Source organism: Etheostoma cragini, chromosome 20 (assembly GCF_013103735.1).
Source record: "Etheostoma cragini isolate CJK2018 chromosome 20, CSU_Ecrag_1.0, whole genome shotgun sequence".
In the NCBI taxonomy this organism is placed as follows: Eukaryota; Metazoa; Chordata; class Actinopteri; order Perciformes; family Percidae; genus Etheostoma; species Etheostoma cragini.
In genome coordinates, this window is record NC_048426.1 from 20,091,705 (window position 1) to 20,110,500 (window position 18,796).

Sequence of the window (18,796 nt, forward strand, 5' to 3'; positions counted from 1 at the left end):
TAAGAGACAAAGGACATTCAGCAGGATACAAATGAAAAAAATAGATACATATAAAAATATTTAAAGTTCAGCAAGAGCTTAGTGTATTTAGGTTTAGATTTAGTTGGAAGTAATTACTTTATTTGTTTGTTTAGTGTGCTCATGGCTTTGGGGAAAACTGTGTCTGAGCCTGATGGTCCGAGTTTTTAGGCAGCTCTGAAGCGTCTGCCATGGTGGTAACAGTTTAAAGAGTGCGTGACCAGGGAAGAGGTATCTTTAATTATGTCTTTTGCTCTGTTGATTAAGCGTGGAGTAGCAAATTCTTCCAAGGGGGGTATCCGGGTTTGTTAAAAACTAGTCATCATTTAGAAAGAGAAGCGGTGTGAACCGTGTGAAGGGGTTTGCATGCTGTATAACACTGGATTAACCATTGGACAAAATGTACTGACCATCAGCTACTGACCCCTAACACCCCCTGTGCAATGTGTATGTTGCCTAGGCTACTCTATTATACGCACAACAAAACAAAGCTCTTAAAACAAGATCCTTCTACAAAAAGTGGTAAAAATAGCTAATAATAAAAAATAGCCAATAATGCAGGACCTGCTTTACTTGATATTGTTGGTGCATATCCCCTAACAATTTTGCTCACATGACATAAAGTGACCCTGGGGCCCCACGGCAGTTGCCTTGGTGCTGCGTAATTAGAGATTTAGAGGAATCAACTGATGTAAACATTAGTATTGTAATACAAATTGAAATAAATCCCATTTTTCTATTATTTTATATATGCAGTCATAAAACACACTACCTGGCACCAATCATTAAATGTGCTGCTGAGGTCTCTTCAGCCATTGGTTGCCACATAGACACACATTAGCGTTGAAACCGGATTAACTGTAACAGGTGTCTTCATGTACCTGTATGCGTTGACATTATGCCTAAATTAAAATGTTAGTGCAGCATCATCATTACAAATAAAAAAATATATTCAGACAAAAACTTCACTTTCCTTTGACCCATTTCACATAACACTGTAATAGGATCTGTTTTATTTTCCTAAACATAGCCTAGTGAAAAGCAGTGGTTTATCATGAGGATACATCTGTCTGGGGAAAAAAAGATAATTATAACTTTATTAAAATAATTGAGTAGTTCATAATAGTGGTTGTTTGGCTTGAAAGAAAAATGTGAGATGTTTCCTCGTATCTATTTCCGTTTAGTTTTTTATCTGTGGAAAGTGACGGACTAGTTTGTGTTAGACAGAGTTTTATGCAGGCGGAAGGATATATTCGTGGCACTGGGGAAGTTGCGGTTTTGAGAGGCGGATTCTGATTGGACGAAGCAGACCCGCAATATTCTGCACACTGTGCAGAGGCCGCTGATTCGCCAGGGCGAATCTGCAATGCGTCAAACCACGGCGCGGCAACGATGGCAAGAGGGAGCGACTCCACTGCTGCTGTGGTCTGTTGTATTAGTTAAATACGAACAGGGCAGGTAGGCCTAAAAACTTTCAGGTTATTTCATTTGAGGGAGTGAATGAATAAAAAGTACCGCGGACATAGCCTATAGGCTTAAAATGAGACTTAAGTCCCTATGTTTAAAATGTAATTTTTAAAATGAGAATTTTATTTAAATTAACAAAAACAGAAACAAGGCATATTCAGGCCTAAATTCGGTGACAGATTTTACATTAGCACTGTTCACATGGTGACATTTAATATACAAAATAACTGAAAGATGGAACACCACGTGAAAAGTGACAACTTTCAGAACTTGACTCTAGTGCCAGTCTGATCTTTTTCTATTCTTGGTATTAAGGTGGGATACATTTTCACCGAGGTGCAGGGATCAAATTTTATTTAACCTAATCTTCATTTGTAGTCTCTTAACACGAGGTGCCCAAAGCATAATGAACAAGTTGAAACGTTTGCATTTTAGTATTCATAGATTAAAAATGATAAGGATTTTTAAATGTTGAGGCAGTGTTAAGTTTTTCCACAGTCTTTTCTTATGTTTTTCATTTTTCTCAGTACAGGCCATAAACCTCAGTGTGCATACACTGTAAACTATGCAAAAACAATTCTACAGCACACAACACATGAATGAGAATGATATCTTTATTAACTGTCTGGTAATAAAACTTTGTGGTTTGCTGGGAAAATAAAGCAGTAGACATTATATACAAAGGATGGCTCCTTGCCCATTAGATCACTGCAACCTTGCAATTTAATTCTAATCCTGTGTGTGTAAGTATTTGAGTTTGTGTACAGTATGCGTCTCCTATTCTAGCCATCAAGTGTGCCGATATTGGCATGTTGCCGGTAAAGCAAACTCAAGTTCTTGAATGAGATGTTTGTTCAGTCTTCCAGTAGTATATCCAGTTCTTCTAAAGGCAGTCTCAGTCGGAGTTCTTTCTCTGTCATTAGATCTACAAACTCCTGCAGATGTTCAGGGAACAGCTGCACTGCGTCCATGTACAACCCCTGAACAAACGAACGAACACAGACACAAACACACAATTTATTTCTCGTATATTATAAAAATGAAGTAGACAGAGGTCAGCTGCTGTTAGGAAATAGGAATTTGATGTCTGTAGCTGACCTTAGCCCAGGGAATATTCTGTAAGGCCTTGTAGAAGATCCCTTTGGCTTTATCACCCTTCCCTTCGGACACCTACAAATACAAACACATGAAGCACACACAGCTTAAGCATAAGACTTTACTAACTCAATATTTTAATATCCAAATGTGCAAATTACCACAAAGTAACGTTGTATAGGCTGGTCTTCCTGTGTGTGTTAGCCTTATACTTGTATCTCCAAGTCAATATTTGGAAAATAAGAAAATAGGCAGCACTCTAAGGTCACATAACAAGCAGGATGACATGCACAACAAAATGTGATCTTAAAGACACACCAGGCTTTTCCAGTCACATTTTTGTGTTCAAGTGTTATCCCTGATGATGCTAAATGCTAATTACTGCGTTGATCCTTGATACACATAACTCTTGAAACTACCCTTAACATCTATCAGCTAACTGACAAGTTTATTTGTAAAAAAAGAAAGCTGGTATTTGCCCCTTTCAGTGAAGTCCCTAAATACGTTAAGAGTACAAATTGATAACTGTTTAAAAGGATTATGAGTTCCTAATCTTTCTTTTTCTTTCATGACAGGTCAAAGATAGAAAATGAGTTCAAGTCAAGACAGTGTCCTCACGAGGGCAGTAAACATATGAGGGTTGCTCAGTGTTGCTCTCTCACCAGAAAGTGCATGTACATCCTCCAAAGTAAAGGACAGTGAGAACCCATTTCTGTTGCTATGGCGTTTTCAAACAGTCCACGGATACGGTTGCTGAGGCCATTCTCCGGCAGGATGGGCAAGGCAGCATCATGGCAACAAGACCTATAAAAACACCATACATTTATATATACACAATTATTAATAAGGAAAGGGGATTTGGCTAGAAAGTATTTGTAAATAATTGTTTTCTTTGCTTATCACACATAAAGAAAGAAAACATGTTTGAAAACTATGATCATGGCATCATTGGATGATTACATCTTTCTACGTTGTTACAGTGCTTAAGCCCTGCAACTACCCACCACTACCTCTCTCTCTCACCTCTGAGCAGCGTCCACCAGCTGCTTCCTTTGTTGTTCAGCAACAATGGCAAAGAGGCGTGGCACCAAACTGCTGTTGTTCCTGGTTACAGAGTGAAAAAAGCGACGCGCCCGGCCAGCACTATGGTAACGGTTTTCAACCTGAAACACAGGTAACATAAGGGTCATCATGCCAAAATACACAAGTACTGATTTGGTATAGAAAAGGTGCAAAGTGCTGGTTAAAACACATCTAGAGAAGCTCCTTAGCAATGATTTATTGATTGATTGTTAGATTGAATGATTGATGATTTTTCATGATTGAAAAATGAAAGGGAGGCCCTGGCTTACCTGGACATATATGCTCCATAGTGGGGCGCTGCTGGGCCAGCTAGAGAGGGCAGAGGTGACCGTCTGTCTTAGTGTTGCCAGTGGAAAAACACTGATGCTGTTGTGGTACCTAAGCAACGCTGCCTGCTGCACTGCTAATGCCTCACACTCAGAAGCTAGCCCGTTAACATAGCGTCTGCTGGTATGGCTGGAACCCTCTGCAGTCTGGCTAGCACCAGTGCTAGCAAGGTTGGCTACTTCATTACTGTTAAGCTGCTTGGGAAGTGTAAGCGTGCGGTGCAGCTCCTCCACCCTCTCTCTAGCCTGGCTGTAGACGCAGTTAGCTGCTTGGATGCCCATGGTGAGGTACTGGAACAGAGCGTAGCAGCCTATTAGGCCTCTCAGCCTCAGCTTCTCTTCTAGCAGGTCCTCATCACGTTCTGGTGAAATAAGATAAGGATAAGCTCAAAATTGTAAGGCAGCCATTTTATGCTGGAGACATTTAGACCTGTCATAGTAGGAAAAGCACAGGTGCTACTAATAACATCAACAAAAGCTCTGTTCTATTCAAGTTTCCCAAAAAGAAAAAACAGTCAGCTAGCATGCACAACACCAGTACCCTAAGACCGAAGCCGCTACATAGAATTCAGCCATTTAGTTATTAACACCGGGACTTTTCCTACTGTGTAGTGTCAAAATGTCTTCAGCGTTTATTTGGGGAGTTTACTCCTACAACTAACGGAATACTTTAGCTCGACTCAGAAAAACAGTTTTGTTGCTGTACTGAAACCACCCAGAAAAAAAAAAAAAATATATATATATATATATATATATATGTGTGTGTGTGTGTGTATATGTGTGTGTGTGTGTGTGCGCACCTCCGCAACAGATTTAACACACAAAAGTTGTTGATGAAGTGAACCTGTTTTGATGGCCTGAGGTTTGCGGGGGTTTTGGTCCAGAGATGCCAAGCCGGCAGTCAGAGCCTGTTCGTACGACTTCCTGGCTTTCAGGATGGAAACCGGAGAGAGAGGCTGAGAGGAAGAGGAGGTTCCTTCTGCTAGCCTGGTTAGTACACAAACAGCTGGGGACACGGTGACATCAGTTAGTCCTCCCCCTTGCACGCTTGACCCGTCCTCCACCTCCAACTGGGCCCACAGTAGACACAGCTCACAGAGCGTGGAGCTTTTCAGCCCTTTGGTTCCACCTATTGCTGTTGCCGTGGAGAAGACTTTGCGAGCCTCGTCGAGGTTGCCCAGCATCCACTCCAAGTGGGCATACTCCCTCCACAACACCAACGAGGAGCGGTTGTCGGGTTCTTTGAGCAGTTGCTTGGCAATTCGCTTGCTGCTCTTTCCCTGAGAGCGGACACGCTTTTTGTTGCTGCCACGCAGGCAACGCAAAACCTGACATAGACACATACAAACAAGTAAATCAGTGCAAATATCAGACCCTTTTTAGACTTGAAACTAAGTTGACTTAAATGATTTTTCTTCCAATTTTAATATAACTTGAGTCAGATAAACAGACTCTTACCTTGAGTTTCTCGTACTGCATCCTGCTGAGTGACAGGGCGGATCGGTGGTGGGCGGGAAGGACAGGCTGGATCATATTAAACACATTTGTGACAAACCTCTCACCCTGCTTCCCAAGCCCCATCCACTTCCTTGATCCCTGGAGAGTGGTCATGTGACCTACAGAGTTAACCCCGGGTTCAGGTAGGTCCTGGGAGGTCAGAGGACGCGTGAGCTCATAACCTAAGATGTGACACAGCTTTGTCTCAATAATATGATTTAAGTTCATTGCTATGGTTAAAAGAAAAAAGAATACGCTATTTTGTATTTTTCTGACTGACGGTGCCATTTTTACCCTGAGTGAGCAGAGAAAGGCTCTCCAGCAGCAGGCCAGGCTGACAGGGGGCAGCAGAGAGCACAGAGTCTACAGGGAGTCCCAGGAATGACAAGAAACGGAGAAGAAGACGGAGCTGGAGCTCTGGTGAAGACAGATAAATTAGGGACGGCCCAATGTCATCAAACAACACCTACAGTTGGAGAGAAAAAGAGAGACGAACAAGTCAAACAAAGTGATCACACCAACAATGGTGGCTTTAATCTTATTATAATGCAAATTGCTTCCAGAACATATCACACATGAGCATTAAATTAGTACCTGTCTGTCCGGGTCCTCGCAGTCCTCTTCCGATTGGCCCTTGGCTTTGTCCGGCCTCCAGGGCAGCCAATGAGCTGCTTCACGAGTCAGCTCCACATCCAGCCAGACTGTCCATCTGGGCTGGCTCCGATCCTTCACCTCCTCCTCCTCCTCTTCCTCCTCCTCCTCTTCCTCTGTGCAGACACACAAACACACCCAAGAAGATCACTGTTTAAAAATGATTTTAAATAAAATAAAGATTTTAGCCCCATAAACAATCTAAAGATTATTCCAGGATCAACACTAAATAAAGTAAAGACTGCCTTACTACTTGCTATAAGGAGTCTGAGTGTTTTACCTGCACTGGGCTGTAGCCACCCTCCTCGCTCCTGTTGAAGCATCCAGGCTTTCCAACCTCTGGCCCCCAACTCTCCAACCCTCTCCTCTCCGCTGTCCCAGAACGGCTCAAAGAACTCAACCTGCACACGCACACACGTACATGCACACACTTAACTGAAAGCGACAAAACCTTCCTTATTTACAGTGCTGAAGCACTGGTGTTTACTCTAATGTCTTTACTCCCAAGTAGATATTTTGTATAACAATCAACTAACAAAGACAGCCGGTGTGTTTGTTTAATACGTACAAAAAACAAAGTGTACAAGTGACAAGTTGCCTGGCAACCTCACATAGTTCACAAGATTTCAGGAAGTCCCTGCACCGGGCCAAGACGGCAATGTCGGACTATTCCTGTTAGTCGTTATAAATTAAGATTCGGGATTATAGTCAAGATTATTTATTATAATTAGGGTTAGATTTACATTTTAAAGATAAAAGTGAGGGCTAGGTTTAGAGCCTGGGAAGTTTTTTGGGGTTTAGTATGTATGTGTGTGTTTACCTGCTGCTTGGTGGACAGTTCTCTCACGCTGTCAGGTTTGTAGAAAGTAAAGTCGATCATGGCCTGAACCAGTGAAATCGCCTTCTCTGTGTGACCAGACTGACGTAGGAAATGACACTGCTGGGTGAAGATATCTAAACAGAGAGAAAACACAACAAGGAAAAACAACAACTTTTAAAAAGCACCGAGCATGCAGACAAAAGGTTTTTGTATTCAAACAAATAGGAACATGATGACTAATGTGTGATTTCCTTGGGACAGTAGTCTGAATACTGGTGAAGTGAATATGTAACTGTTATCCACTAATCAGTCTTCTCAGAGTACAAACACTGGATAAGTAGAGGCTAGTTTCGCTTGCCAAAACAACAAAATCTCTGTTACCCAACATATCTTCCTCAAGTCCTGGCAGGGCCGGGTGAGAGACCATGCTACCGTCACGCACCGCACTGAGCGTGCTTAGACACTTCCCATAGGCAGCGTTGACCTTTGACACTGTGAAGTTGCTAAAGTAGCTCTGGGTAAACAGCAGATACTCCTTCCACAAGAGGGCATTGTTTGGGTGGAGGAACACCTGAAATAAAATAGACAAAACACAAGTTGGCCTTTAGCTAGTTAACCGTTCCTCCCTTCTTTCAAATCCTGTTTCCAATAACGGCTTCTCGGATGACTCTGTGTAACAAACCATTTGGTCAAGTTAGGTCAGGTCAGGTTAATAGAAGTAATTAATTAAGGAAAATTAATGAACCAACTACAAAATTAGAGCACGACCAATTTTATCTATAGTTTAAATACAAAAGGACCGAGTGTTATGGAAATATATAAAGACTGCAGACTGACCAGTTTCTTCCATTCCTTAGCCAGAAGTGAGGGCTCCCAGAGCTCTTGGCAGATCCTGAGCCTCTCCAGCTGTAGGGCTATGCAGCTGTGGTTGGTGGCCACTGCCCGCTCTGCGATGCTCAGCTTTTTCTCCAGGACCGCTCTGTAGGAGGACTTACGGTGCTCGGCCGAAGCGCTGCCCTGTTGTTCCTCCTCGCCTCCAAACACTGTTGCACTCAGCTCATCCTAGAGTGAGGGAGGAGATGATGTTGTTTAAAAGAAGCAGTGCTGTAGAGATACAGTGATTCTGGCGATGCGAGGCTAGGCCAGTGAAGCACAATAACACAGTAGTCTATATATTAACAAAAGTTAACACCTGGTATCGTATGAATTTTATCCATAGCTGCGTGTCTTCCGGCTGCTCTCTGAGCCGCCTGTTAAACTCTTCAGTCCTTCCAGCCAAAAGCGCTGCACTTTGCCCTGTCTGTATGTCCTGCTTCTGCGGTTCTGTCTGCTCCTGCTGTCCTTTCCCCTGCAGCCAGAGGGACGTTGACGTATCATATACGCCGAGAGGATTTACTGATGATGTCTTCATCCTGTCCCCTGGATTGACATTTATATTAAATTACCACACCAGCTTTGATTGACTTTTTGAGATTGTAAAGACTTCCACCTTCACCGCCTGGCTAACTCGCTTACCGGTCTCTGCTCCTTTGTTCTCCTTGTCACCCAGCGGGAGGAAGGAGGCAGGGATGGCGGCATCACCGCACTCAGGAATCGTAGGTACTGTAGGAATAGGGGGCTCGGACCTCAGTAGCTTGCGACTGACTGTAGAGAAGTATCTGTCTGCTGCTCTCTTCTTGTCACCGTCTTTCTGTTTCTTATTTGACTCTGACTCCTCCCAGCTGACGCCCTGTCTGCGGAAGTCCAATCCCAAGGATGAGCTGCCTTTCCTCTTATACCTTCCACACACACACACACACACACACACACACACACACACACACACACACACACACACACACACACACACACACACACACACACACACACACACACACACACACACACACACACACACACACACACACACACACACACACACACACACACACACACACACACACACAGTTTAAACATCATGTTTAAAATTATAACCCAAAACATTTTTTATATAGTTATTATATTTTATAGTTTTATATATAGTAGTATAGTATAACATACAGTATTTTTATATAGTTTATTATATAAATATAAATATAAATATATATTATATATTATTTTACATGGTGCTCTTTGGATGCTTTTATATAGACCTTAGTGGTCCCCAAATAGCATATCTGAAGTCTCTTTCCCAAAATTCGGGGGGCGAGACCAACACTAACCCTCTTCCCAGAGTATTTGGATCTTGTTTTTTTTCTTGCGATGCTTTTCAGATTGAGAGTGTGTGTGTGTGTGTGTGTGTGTGTGTGTGTGTGTGTTACTTACCTGGCTACGTCTCCTCTGTACAGGGACTTGTAGGTCAAGTTGGATGGGTCTGCTTTACGGTCCACACAGAACGGCTGCTTTGTGGGCGACTGGAGGTCATCCAACCAGGAGAAACAACTTGCTAATGGAGCAGGCTGAGGACTGCATGGATGCACACACACCAACCGTGAATACAGAGCAGAAGTAAGTCACTGATATTGTATATAAGATTAAGAGTTTAAGAATGGGCGATGTAAAAGTGTCTATTACCTGTCTGCCACTTGTGCCCTTTTGAGGTCACTGGGGAAAACGGTTTCGGAGTCAGTCCCACTGCCGTCTGAATTTCTTTCACTCTTCTTTTTGTGTTTTTTCTTCTTTTTCCTCTTCTTTTCACTCTTTTTTTTCTTCTTTTTGGGTGGTACATTGCCCTCTTCTTCCTCCTCCTCCGCAGAGCTCACATCTTTGCTTACACTGATGATTATAAGGTGAACTCAACGTTAATGAGAGTCAGAGACGCAAAGAAACCATTAAACACCTGCCTCATGTAAAGTCAAAGATGTACTAATTTTCTAAAACATGTTCAAGAAATAACAATCTAAATAACAGTTGTTTTTTTTAAACAGTGTGCTTCACAGGGAAGAAGAATAGATGCTAGTATAAGAACAAAGAAACAAGAAAAACATAAGGGGAAAAGGCAATATAGAAGAAACAATAAAATGGTGCCCTACACTGACAGAGGGTTTCTCATAAAAATGTTTTAAGAGGAAATCTAAAAGACGCTACCACAAAGTTGAATGTTTGAGCGTCCAAAGTCAAATGCCCAGCTTTGTGTCTGCAAAGAAACTAGCTTTTCGGATTTTTACCTTGATTCCTTCTGGTTCAGCCTCTCACTGTCACTGATCTTCTCAAAAAAACGACTGTGAAGAGAGAGGGCCTCTCCAGTCCGAAAACTCTTATTTTTCAGCCAGTCTAATTCTAAAAGTAAGGAGTGGATGAAAAAAAAGAGTGTCATTCAAGTGATCAGGAGGAGGATTGAGAGATTGTGATGTTTAGTACATCATGTACTAATGATGCAGGGGATAATTTTGAACGTCTTGCATTACTGAAGATAAGGCGGAGAAGCTAAAGCCAGAAAGCAAACTGAGTTAACTCAGTTGGTAGAGATTTGTTACACTGTCACAGAGGATCAGGAACCTGGATAGTACTAGAATCATCAGCTGAATAACCAGGTTTCTCAATGCTACATTAATCTATGTCCCATATATTATTAAAGGTCCCATTAAAATGTCACTTTATGAGTTTTTTTTAACATTAGTATGCGTTACCCCTGCCTATGGAAATGACAATAGGTGGGAACCGAGCCCCGGGTATCCTGCTTTGCCTGATAAAATTACAGCTCAGATGGGCTAATCTGGAATCTTGCGCCTCATGAGAGGCAAGACTCCAGACCTCCCCTTTCTCTGCTTTGCCCACCGAGAGAATTTGGCCCTCCCATGAGAGAGAGACTTCAAGGCTTTCAAACAAGAAAAGTGGCAGTTGGTCAAGGCCACACCCTCAGCCTCCACCTTGCCCCTCCTCACCATCCTCAAAAGCTGCAGACTCAGAAATGGCACATACTAAGGAAAGCTCATTGTAGGACTGGCTCTAGTGGCTGGAATGCTGCACCAAGGCTGGATTTTGAGAAAGAAACTTCAGACATGGTATTAGGGGACCACTAAGGTCTATATAAAAGAGACTTCAGGTACGGTATTAGGGACCACTAAGGTCTATATAAAAGAGACTTCAGATATGGTATTAGGGGACCACTAAGGTCTATATAAAAGAGACTTCAGGTATGGTAGTAGGGGACCACTGAGGTCTATATAAAAGCATCTAAAGAGCACCATGTCACGGGACCTTTAAAACAACAATAAAAACTTGATGTGGATAACAGTGTCTCGATTTTTAACAGAAACACACGCCGTGTAAAATATCATCATGGCTTCATTTCTATATTTTGGTCACTTTGTCATATAGAAATGCAAGAAGCAGTTGTTTTCAACCCGGCGGTCATGTCGTTTCGAACGCACAAGATAACAATAACGCCTGCATTCCTTGGTCAGTGTTGCGAATGTGACAACCTCACTACTACTACTACTACTACTACTACTACTACTACTACTACTACTACATCACAACATCATATACGAGGCAAACCAAATGCAAACAAATAGTCCGAAGGGATCTTCCTGGCTTTCAGGAGCTACTCTGTAGCGGAATGTAAACCAGGTTCGGTTTTTTAGGTTCAACGACAGGCAGACGGCGGACAGCTAATGTTGAGCTAACGTTAGCTCGTAGTTCAACAGATTTAACGTTATCTTCTTAACACGATGACAGCAGAGTATCGAAGCGAATAGCAACCCGTATTAAATCGAGAGCTGAGTGAAGAAGTACTCACCTTTGGACGAATCTTCAACTTTGTTATTCTCTACTTCTGCAAAAGCTGGAAACAGAGCCATGATGGTATGTCGCATAAAAACAGTCGCAGGAACATGACGTCAATTGTCAGTCGGCTTATTCGATGCCCATTCTCAGTGAATGGCCACAACAGTACAAAACCCTATGATAAAATACCGTGTAATGTAACTTTGCATCTACATTTTCAGATATTATTATATTGGATTTAATTATAATAAAACGTGTAGCGGATTACCTACTACTCTTTTCAATATAAATCAACACAACAATGCAACAAGTTATATGTTATAAAATGAATCATATAGAGGTAAATAAATTAGCCAACTGTCTTACACAAGCTCAGCAAAAACAAATACAAGTGTTCACTATTTGAGGGCCGGTTTTATGTAAAATCATAATCATGTCACTAACAGTTCACAGGTGTAGCATGCTGCCACTGGTCACTGTGCCAACCTGTTGCCCAGGTGAACCTAGTGCTTCAGGGAAGACCTGATACATGGGTCCCATATAGCTCTGTCCCTTTTCGATAGTAACCCTCTGGTTTTGTCTACCTTGGATGCGCTAATACTTTCGTCTGGATGCAGTATCTATCTATCTATCTATCTATCTATCTATCTATCTATCTATCTATCTATCTATCTATCTTGGTATATGTGTCACTCCATCCCTTTCTGTTTTTTTTATAAAGCCAATTCTATACATTTACTCAGCAAACTTAAAGAGGCCTGGAGTGTCTTGGAGAATTTCATATGTATCTAATAGGGATCGACCGATATGGTTTTTCTCATCAGCCCCAGCCGCTGACCGATACGGGCTGCCAATTTTCTTGAGTCAATACCGCTTTTGCGCCCTCAATTCACATCAAAAAAATGTAAACACTGCCACACTGGACTTGTTTTTTTGGAATCTGCTCTGCCATTTCTTTAAAAATAATAAACAAAAACACAGATCGTTGTCACTTCTGCAATCATCTTACATTTACATCACCCAAATTATGTGTGCAATGTGCATCATATGGATGGATGCACTGCATATGATTAACTGTGCAAGGGTAAAAGCCTGAAAGTAGGCAGTGAAATGAACTGTTATGTCAAATTTGTAATTTGTAACCAGGCTAATCCCCGGACAATCTTGGAGGAACTATCTTAGAGAAAGATCTATAAGACATATATTAGAATTGGTTAATTATGCTACTCATAGCCTATAAATAGGCAATGCACCCATTGAATGTCTATCAAAGCTGCATTATTTATGGAAGAGGAAAACATTTGATTAATTTGATTTATTTACATTTTATTCATAGATGTTAATTTCTAAATGTCAACCCCCACAACAGATTGAAGAGTGAACAGACATCTACCAGCAAAATCCCTCAACTGTGTGAGGAAACGCCCCTCTGCGTCAGGTGAGTTGAGTATGTCATAACGCTCTCTACTACCCTCTTGTGGCAAAGAAAGCTAAGACAATTACTCATTCATTCCTCTTCCTCTTCTTCCATGGCGACTTTAGGATTAATAGATAGAATACGTACGCGCCTAATAAACATGAAACCACACTAAATTGTCATTACAGCATCACAGAAAATGGATAAGTAGGCTCTGTGAAAGCTTGGTATGTGTGCCACAGATAATCATATATCGCCTCACTTGTATCTATTATTAACTTTTTTATTTTGAGCAACAGCGAGGCTCGTGTATTAGAGATATAGTCAACAATGAAAACCATTGTAAGATCTCGTGCTGTTTGTTTTTTATTGAAATTTAGCTAAATGTTGAATAAACAAAGGGGCGTCTGGAGCGTCCCCAGTGTCTATAGAAACCATGGTAGAAAGTAGAAACGCTGTTGTGTATTCGATTCTATTTGGTGTTACCAAGACAACAGAGCTCCCATAGTACTATCCAATCAAAACTGGAATCCAACTTTTTTGACCAATGACATGTCTGATACGCTTTAACCGACATTTAGCTAGTCCAATTGCATTTATCGGCCAGCTGGAGTTGGCAACACTCCCACCTTCTCAGGTTAGTCCGTTACTGGAGTGCTACAGCGCTACAACCGGCCACAACTTTGTCTGTTTCGGTCGTTGTTCGTAAGTTTTTAATTACCACCAAAATGAGGGAAATCGTGCACCTTCAGGCAGGCCAGTGTGGAAATCAAATTGGAGCAAAGGTTAGAATAGCTTTTGTTTAAGGCTTAAGTCACTGAAAAAGAACGTGAATGTTAAATTAGATTTGGCGGGCTGATAAATGAGCTTACCTAACGTTGACAACAATAATCACAACCTTTGTGTCCTTACCACCGAGGGTTTTGACTCGTACGGATAAGTCATGCTGGTTAGCCAGTTCATTTAACTGTGCTTTTCCCCCTGATTCTAGTTCTGGGAAGTGATAAGCGACGAACATGGCATCGACCCCTCCGGGACATACCATGGGGACAGCGACCTGCAGCTGGAGCGAATCAACGTCTACTACAACGAGGCATCAGGTAAACGAACACTTTGCTTTGAGTTTCCGAACTACAGAGTTTTTGATAAGGTTGCTAGTTTCTAAGAGAGCCGAGGTAATTCAATACCACGCGGAAGGCTGGTTAGTTCCGTAGCCGTCCAGCAGGGGAGCCTCCTTATCCCGCTGGAAGCCACTAGAAGTGATGCCGGTGGCCCCTGCTCGACTCTCCTAGTTACCGTCGCCGTTTCCATGATACAAACAACAAACCTCCAGCTAAGGAAATCATCCCAAACAAATACGAAGGCGTCTTATATGCGACTAACTTTGTTTATTCAACGTTTAAATATTGTAGTAGGAAATAATTACACGTTTATGACATCATTTAAAAAAAATAGAAACCACTACTACTTGTACACACAGGTGTTGTGCTTTCTTTTAGTTTTTCTTTTGCTTTGTTTGGTTTACGTTTTAAAATGCAAAATGTTTAATGCACACTAAAAAAGAAGAAAAACAAGCAGTTAAGCAGCTTTGTGTAAATTGTAATTTGTCCACTTTTGTTGTAATCACCAGGTGGCAAGTATGTCCCCCGTGCAGTGCTGGTGGACCTGGAGCCAGGCACAATGGATTCTGTGAGGTCTGGTCCCTTTGGCCAAATCTTTAGACCAGACAACTTTGTCTTTGGTGAGAATTTAAATGTAAACTATGTGTTTGTTTTTTCTACTTGGGTTGATCAAATTGCCATACTGTGATTAAGCATCAGCCCTCACTTTAAAGCCGTATATCTGTAAAGTAGTTTCAGTGTTTCTTTCAGTGTATGCACTGCTCACTGTGACTAAATTGTGTTAGACTTTGCAATTTTCATGTAGAACACCATCCATGAGGTTTTGACACCACAGCAGTGATAGATGTCTGTATTTGCATGTAACACAGGCCAGAGTGGAGCAGGTAATAACTGGGCTAAAGGCCACTACACTGAGGGAGCCGAGCTGGTGGACTCGGTCCTGGATGTGGTGAGAAAGGAGGCAGAGAGTTGCGACTGCCTCCAGGGCTTCCAGCTCACGCACTCCCTCGGAGGAGGCACTGGCTCCGGCATGGGCACGCTACTCATTAGCAAAATTCGAGAGGAGTATCCAGACCGCATCATGAACACTTTCAGCGTGGTGCCTTCACCCAAGGTTCATAAAAAAAAAACATTGAAATATTTCAACATTTAATATTTGTTCCTCAACATGCATCCCTGTGCTTCAATGCTGTTACCTCCTCCTCCCTTTGTCTCCTCTTTCCCTTCACTCTCACTCCAGGTGTCAGACACAGTGGTGGAGCCATACAACGCCACCCTCTCAGTCCACCAGCTGGTCGAGAACACAGATGAGACCTACTGCATTGATAATGAGGCCTTGTATGACATCTGCTTCCGCACGCTGAAGCTCACCACGCCCACCTACGGTGACCTCAACCACTTGGTCTCAGCTACCATGAGCGGGGTAACCACCTGCCTGCGCTTCCCTGGCCAGCTTAACGCTGATTTGAGGAAACTGGCCGTCAACATGGTGCCCTTCCCCAGGCTGCACTTCTTCATGCCCGGCTTTGCCCCCCTGACCAGCCGGGGAAGCCAGCAGTACAGGTAAAGAGGCAGGATTTAGCTTTTTAGAGACTGTATCACACCTTCATGTTGTATTTTAAAATGTATTTCAAATTAATCCTAACTGAATTGGTTGTCTTTTTCCAGGGCATTGACAGTTCCTGAACTAACCCAGCAGATGTTTGATGCCAAGAACATGATGGCAGCCTGCGACCCGCGCCACGGACGCTACCTTACAGTCGCCGCCATCTTCCGGGGCCGCATGTCCATGAAGGAGGTGGACGAGCAGATGCTGAACGTGCAGAACAAAAACAGCAGCTACTTTGTGGAGTGGATCCCCAACAATGTCAAGACGGCTGTCTGCGACATCCCTCCCCGTGGCCTCAAGATGGCTGCCACCTTTATCGGCAACAGCACAGCCATTCAGGAGCTGTTCAAGCGCATCTCTGAGCAGTTCACTGCCATGTTCCGCCGAAAGGCCTTCCTCCACTGGTGAGTAAAAGATGACCGATGTCAGGACAGTTGGGAGACGTCCCTGCACTTGTGCTGTCTTGTTCTTACCCAGAGCTCATACACTAACATTTTCATGCATGAACGTCTTTTCATAACCCCAAATCTGTCATATTACAAAACACTTCAGCAATAGACTTAAGCTAATTTGTCAAAATGCATGTAAGTAAGTATTTAATTGTTTCAGGTACACGGGCGAGGGAATGGATGAAATGGAGTTCACTGAGGCTGAGAGCAACATGAATGACCTGGTGTCCGAGTACCAGCAATATCAGGACGCCACTGCTGAGGACGAGGGCGAGTTTGAGGAGGAAGGCGAAGAAGACATGGCCTAAACATCTACCATGACCTTTTTCTCACTATGCAACAGTTAGGAATTAGGTTAGTTTGGAATTATGGATAATTGACTTAAAATCAATCATTTGGACAACAATTTTTTTTTTTAATTGCACAGCAACTCCAATGAAGGTTGTCAATTGATAACATTGAACTCATTGTAGGAATTCTCCAGCCTTGATTCATAAATGTTGTCCATTCTGTTTTCACACTACTTCTTCCTTTCTGATTAGGAATATGAATGTTTTTAACCTCTCCTGTTTCTTCTCTGTTTGGTGGGTATCACCTAAACGCCGCGCCAGGCAATAACATTTCTCATCCTATTTCAAAGTCCACAGACGACCGACTACCCATTATGACACAGAACAATATGACTCCTGGTTTTAAATCTCTATCCATATATAATTGACCTTATTTGTCTACTCAATGATCACCCTCTGTTAATAGTTAGCCCTTTTTATGCTCCAGGTTTTATGTGTATTTGTGATAGAAGAGAATGTAACACTGACCAGTTCATGGCACTGATGGCTAAATTCCACACATATTTGGTTTAATTTGGTTTGGTTTTTGAGTGTAATTCTTTATAATAATGTAGTAAATTCAATTAGCAAAACAAAATACACCATGCACTATAAATAGTGTCAGACACTGGCCACTGCTACATTATTCTTAGTGTGTTTGTACTGGGATGTTATTGGCATCAAAAGTATAGATGGACTTAATAAAGATCTGATGAATTGGTGCTATGCTGTGTGGTTACTTATGGCTTACTTATAACTTTGACTAAACTATTACAGATTTTTCATTACTCAAATTATAAAGCCTTTACACAGGTGTTCTCATGTATAAGCTTAATGAAACCTGCTCAATGATGTAAATCTGTTCAGCTTCAACCTGCCTACTGGGACAGTTACATTAAGACTTAATGTCCTTCCTGTTGGCAACATCCCGTGTCCAAATACTGTGATACTTAAGCTCATGGTGTCACACAAAATAAGATGATTCAGTGCATAGGTGAACATCTAAGTGGCAGATGGCTGTGAGACTGAGCAACGTGAAATCTCCGCAGGGAGCAGTAATGCCAAGCAAGTTGAATATAAATGCAACAAATTCCCAGCAAGATGTGGCCCATATTTTTCATATCTATATCTCTTACATGTATATGCATATGATACAATCCTTATTTCTATGCAAAATGTGTGATGGAAGCCTGTTATGCAAATTTTCTGTCTGTCAAATCTAAGGACGTTATCTTGCTGAAGAGGCCACAGATCTGATAACATCCAACGTCCTTGTTTGCCTACTCTCACTTCATCAGATTAAAGGCTAAACATATAACACTACACAAGCTCACAGATTGCACACATAACAGCTCTTTTTATATCTTAAATAAATAAAAAAGCAATCCCAATTCCAGAACAATGGGAGAGAAACAACTGATAATTCTGAAAACATACTTTTTAGAAATAGTGTTATCAAATAGTGTTTATGGCCTCGTGATGCATTCATAAATTGTTTGAAAAAAAAACTTTTTCCAAAGCAGTAGCCTATCTACTGAAATAATGATGTAGGACTATTTGGAGCAGAGCGATTTGAGTCTGCTGATCTGTTTTCAGATGTCCCCAGAAGATAAAATCCATATGTGACACTCAAATTAAACTGCACACTTCCAAAATAGTTGTATGTGTCTCTTGAATTAATGCAAAACAAATTAATTTCCTTTTATACTATCACACGGCGGCAAACATAAAAAAAAAAAAAAAACATATTCAGAATGGGCAGACATCATGTAGAACCATCCTGTTAACTGCAGCAGATGGAGGAGTCAGATAACACACATCCTGTACCTCATTATGGAATCAAAAATCCTGTTCCTATTTCCTTAGTTTACATAAAGACAGAAATGATCACGGAAAGGTAGGTATCTTTTAAATCTTTCTTCCGTTTCCTTACCTGTCGTTCAGTGTTATCCGAAGACCAATATGACGTCCTCAAATGTCTTGATTTGTCCACAACTAAAAGACACGTCACAGAGGAATGAAGAAAATAGAAAATATTCACATTTAGCAATCTGGAATCAGAGAAGTTTTGATTTTTTGGGAGAAAAACAAAAGAAAAGAAAAAAAAGACTCAAACCGATTATCAAAATAGCTGCTGATTAATTTATTTGTTGACAATTTTTGCAGCTCTTGTAATTAAATACATAATCAGCAGTGTTCAGCAGATG

At 41.7% G+C, this 18,796-nt stretch overlaps 2 protein-coding genes across 3 annotated transcripts; one reads left to right on the top strand and one right to left on the bottom strand.

Moving 5' to 3' along the window:
- Positions 1-1,497: 1,497 nt before the first annotated feature.
- Positions 1,498-11,835, bottom strand: nrde2 (NRDE-2, necessary for RNA interference, domain containing). Of its 2 annotated transcripts, none has more exons than XM_034858614.1 (19): positions 11,678-11,774; positions 10,104-10,209; positions 9,511-9,711; positions 9,262-9,402; positions 8,473-8,735; positions 8,150-8,376; positions 7,795-8,019; positions 7,339-7,528; positions 6,958-7,091; positions 6,418-6,538; positions 6,081-6,253; positions 5,781-5,952; positions 5,448-5,668; positions 4,834-5,317; positions 3,933-4,351; positions 3,604-3,743; positions 3,243-3,384; positions 2,584-2,655; positions 1,498-2,465 (listed from the first exon to the last, which is right to left on the bottom strand). In XM_034858614.1, exons 1-19 carry the CDS (start codon positions 11,751-11,753, stop codon positions 2,340-2,342), a joined length of 3,633 nt encoding a protein of 1,210 aa, XP_034714505.1. In that variant the 5' UTR covers positions 11,754-11,774; the 3' UTR covers positions 1,498-2,339. The 2 variants fall into 2 exon arrangements, with proteins under 2 accessions (XP_034714505.1, XP_034714504.1); XM_034858613.1 differs by having other exon boundaries at positions 1,499-2,465; positions 10,104-10,215; positions 11,678-11,835.
- Positions 11,836-13,689: 1,854 nt separating this feature from the next.
- Positions 13,690-17,311, top strand: LOC117935947 (tubulin beta-4B chain). The gene is made up of 7 exons (XM_034858619.1): positions 13,690-13,866; positions 14,073-14,181; positions 14,712-14,822; positions 15,072-15,316; positions 15,443-15,765; positions 15,871-16,215; positions 16,421-17,311. Exons 1-7 carry the CDS (start codon positions 13,810-13,812, stop codon positions 16,566-16,568), a joined length of 1,338 nt encoding a protein of 445 aa, XP_034714510.1. The 5' UTR covers positions 13,690-13,809; the 3' UTR covers positions 16,569-17,311.
- Positions 17,312-18,796: the final 1,485 nt, after the last annotated feature.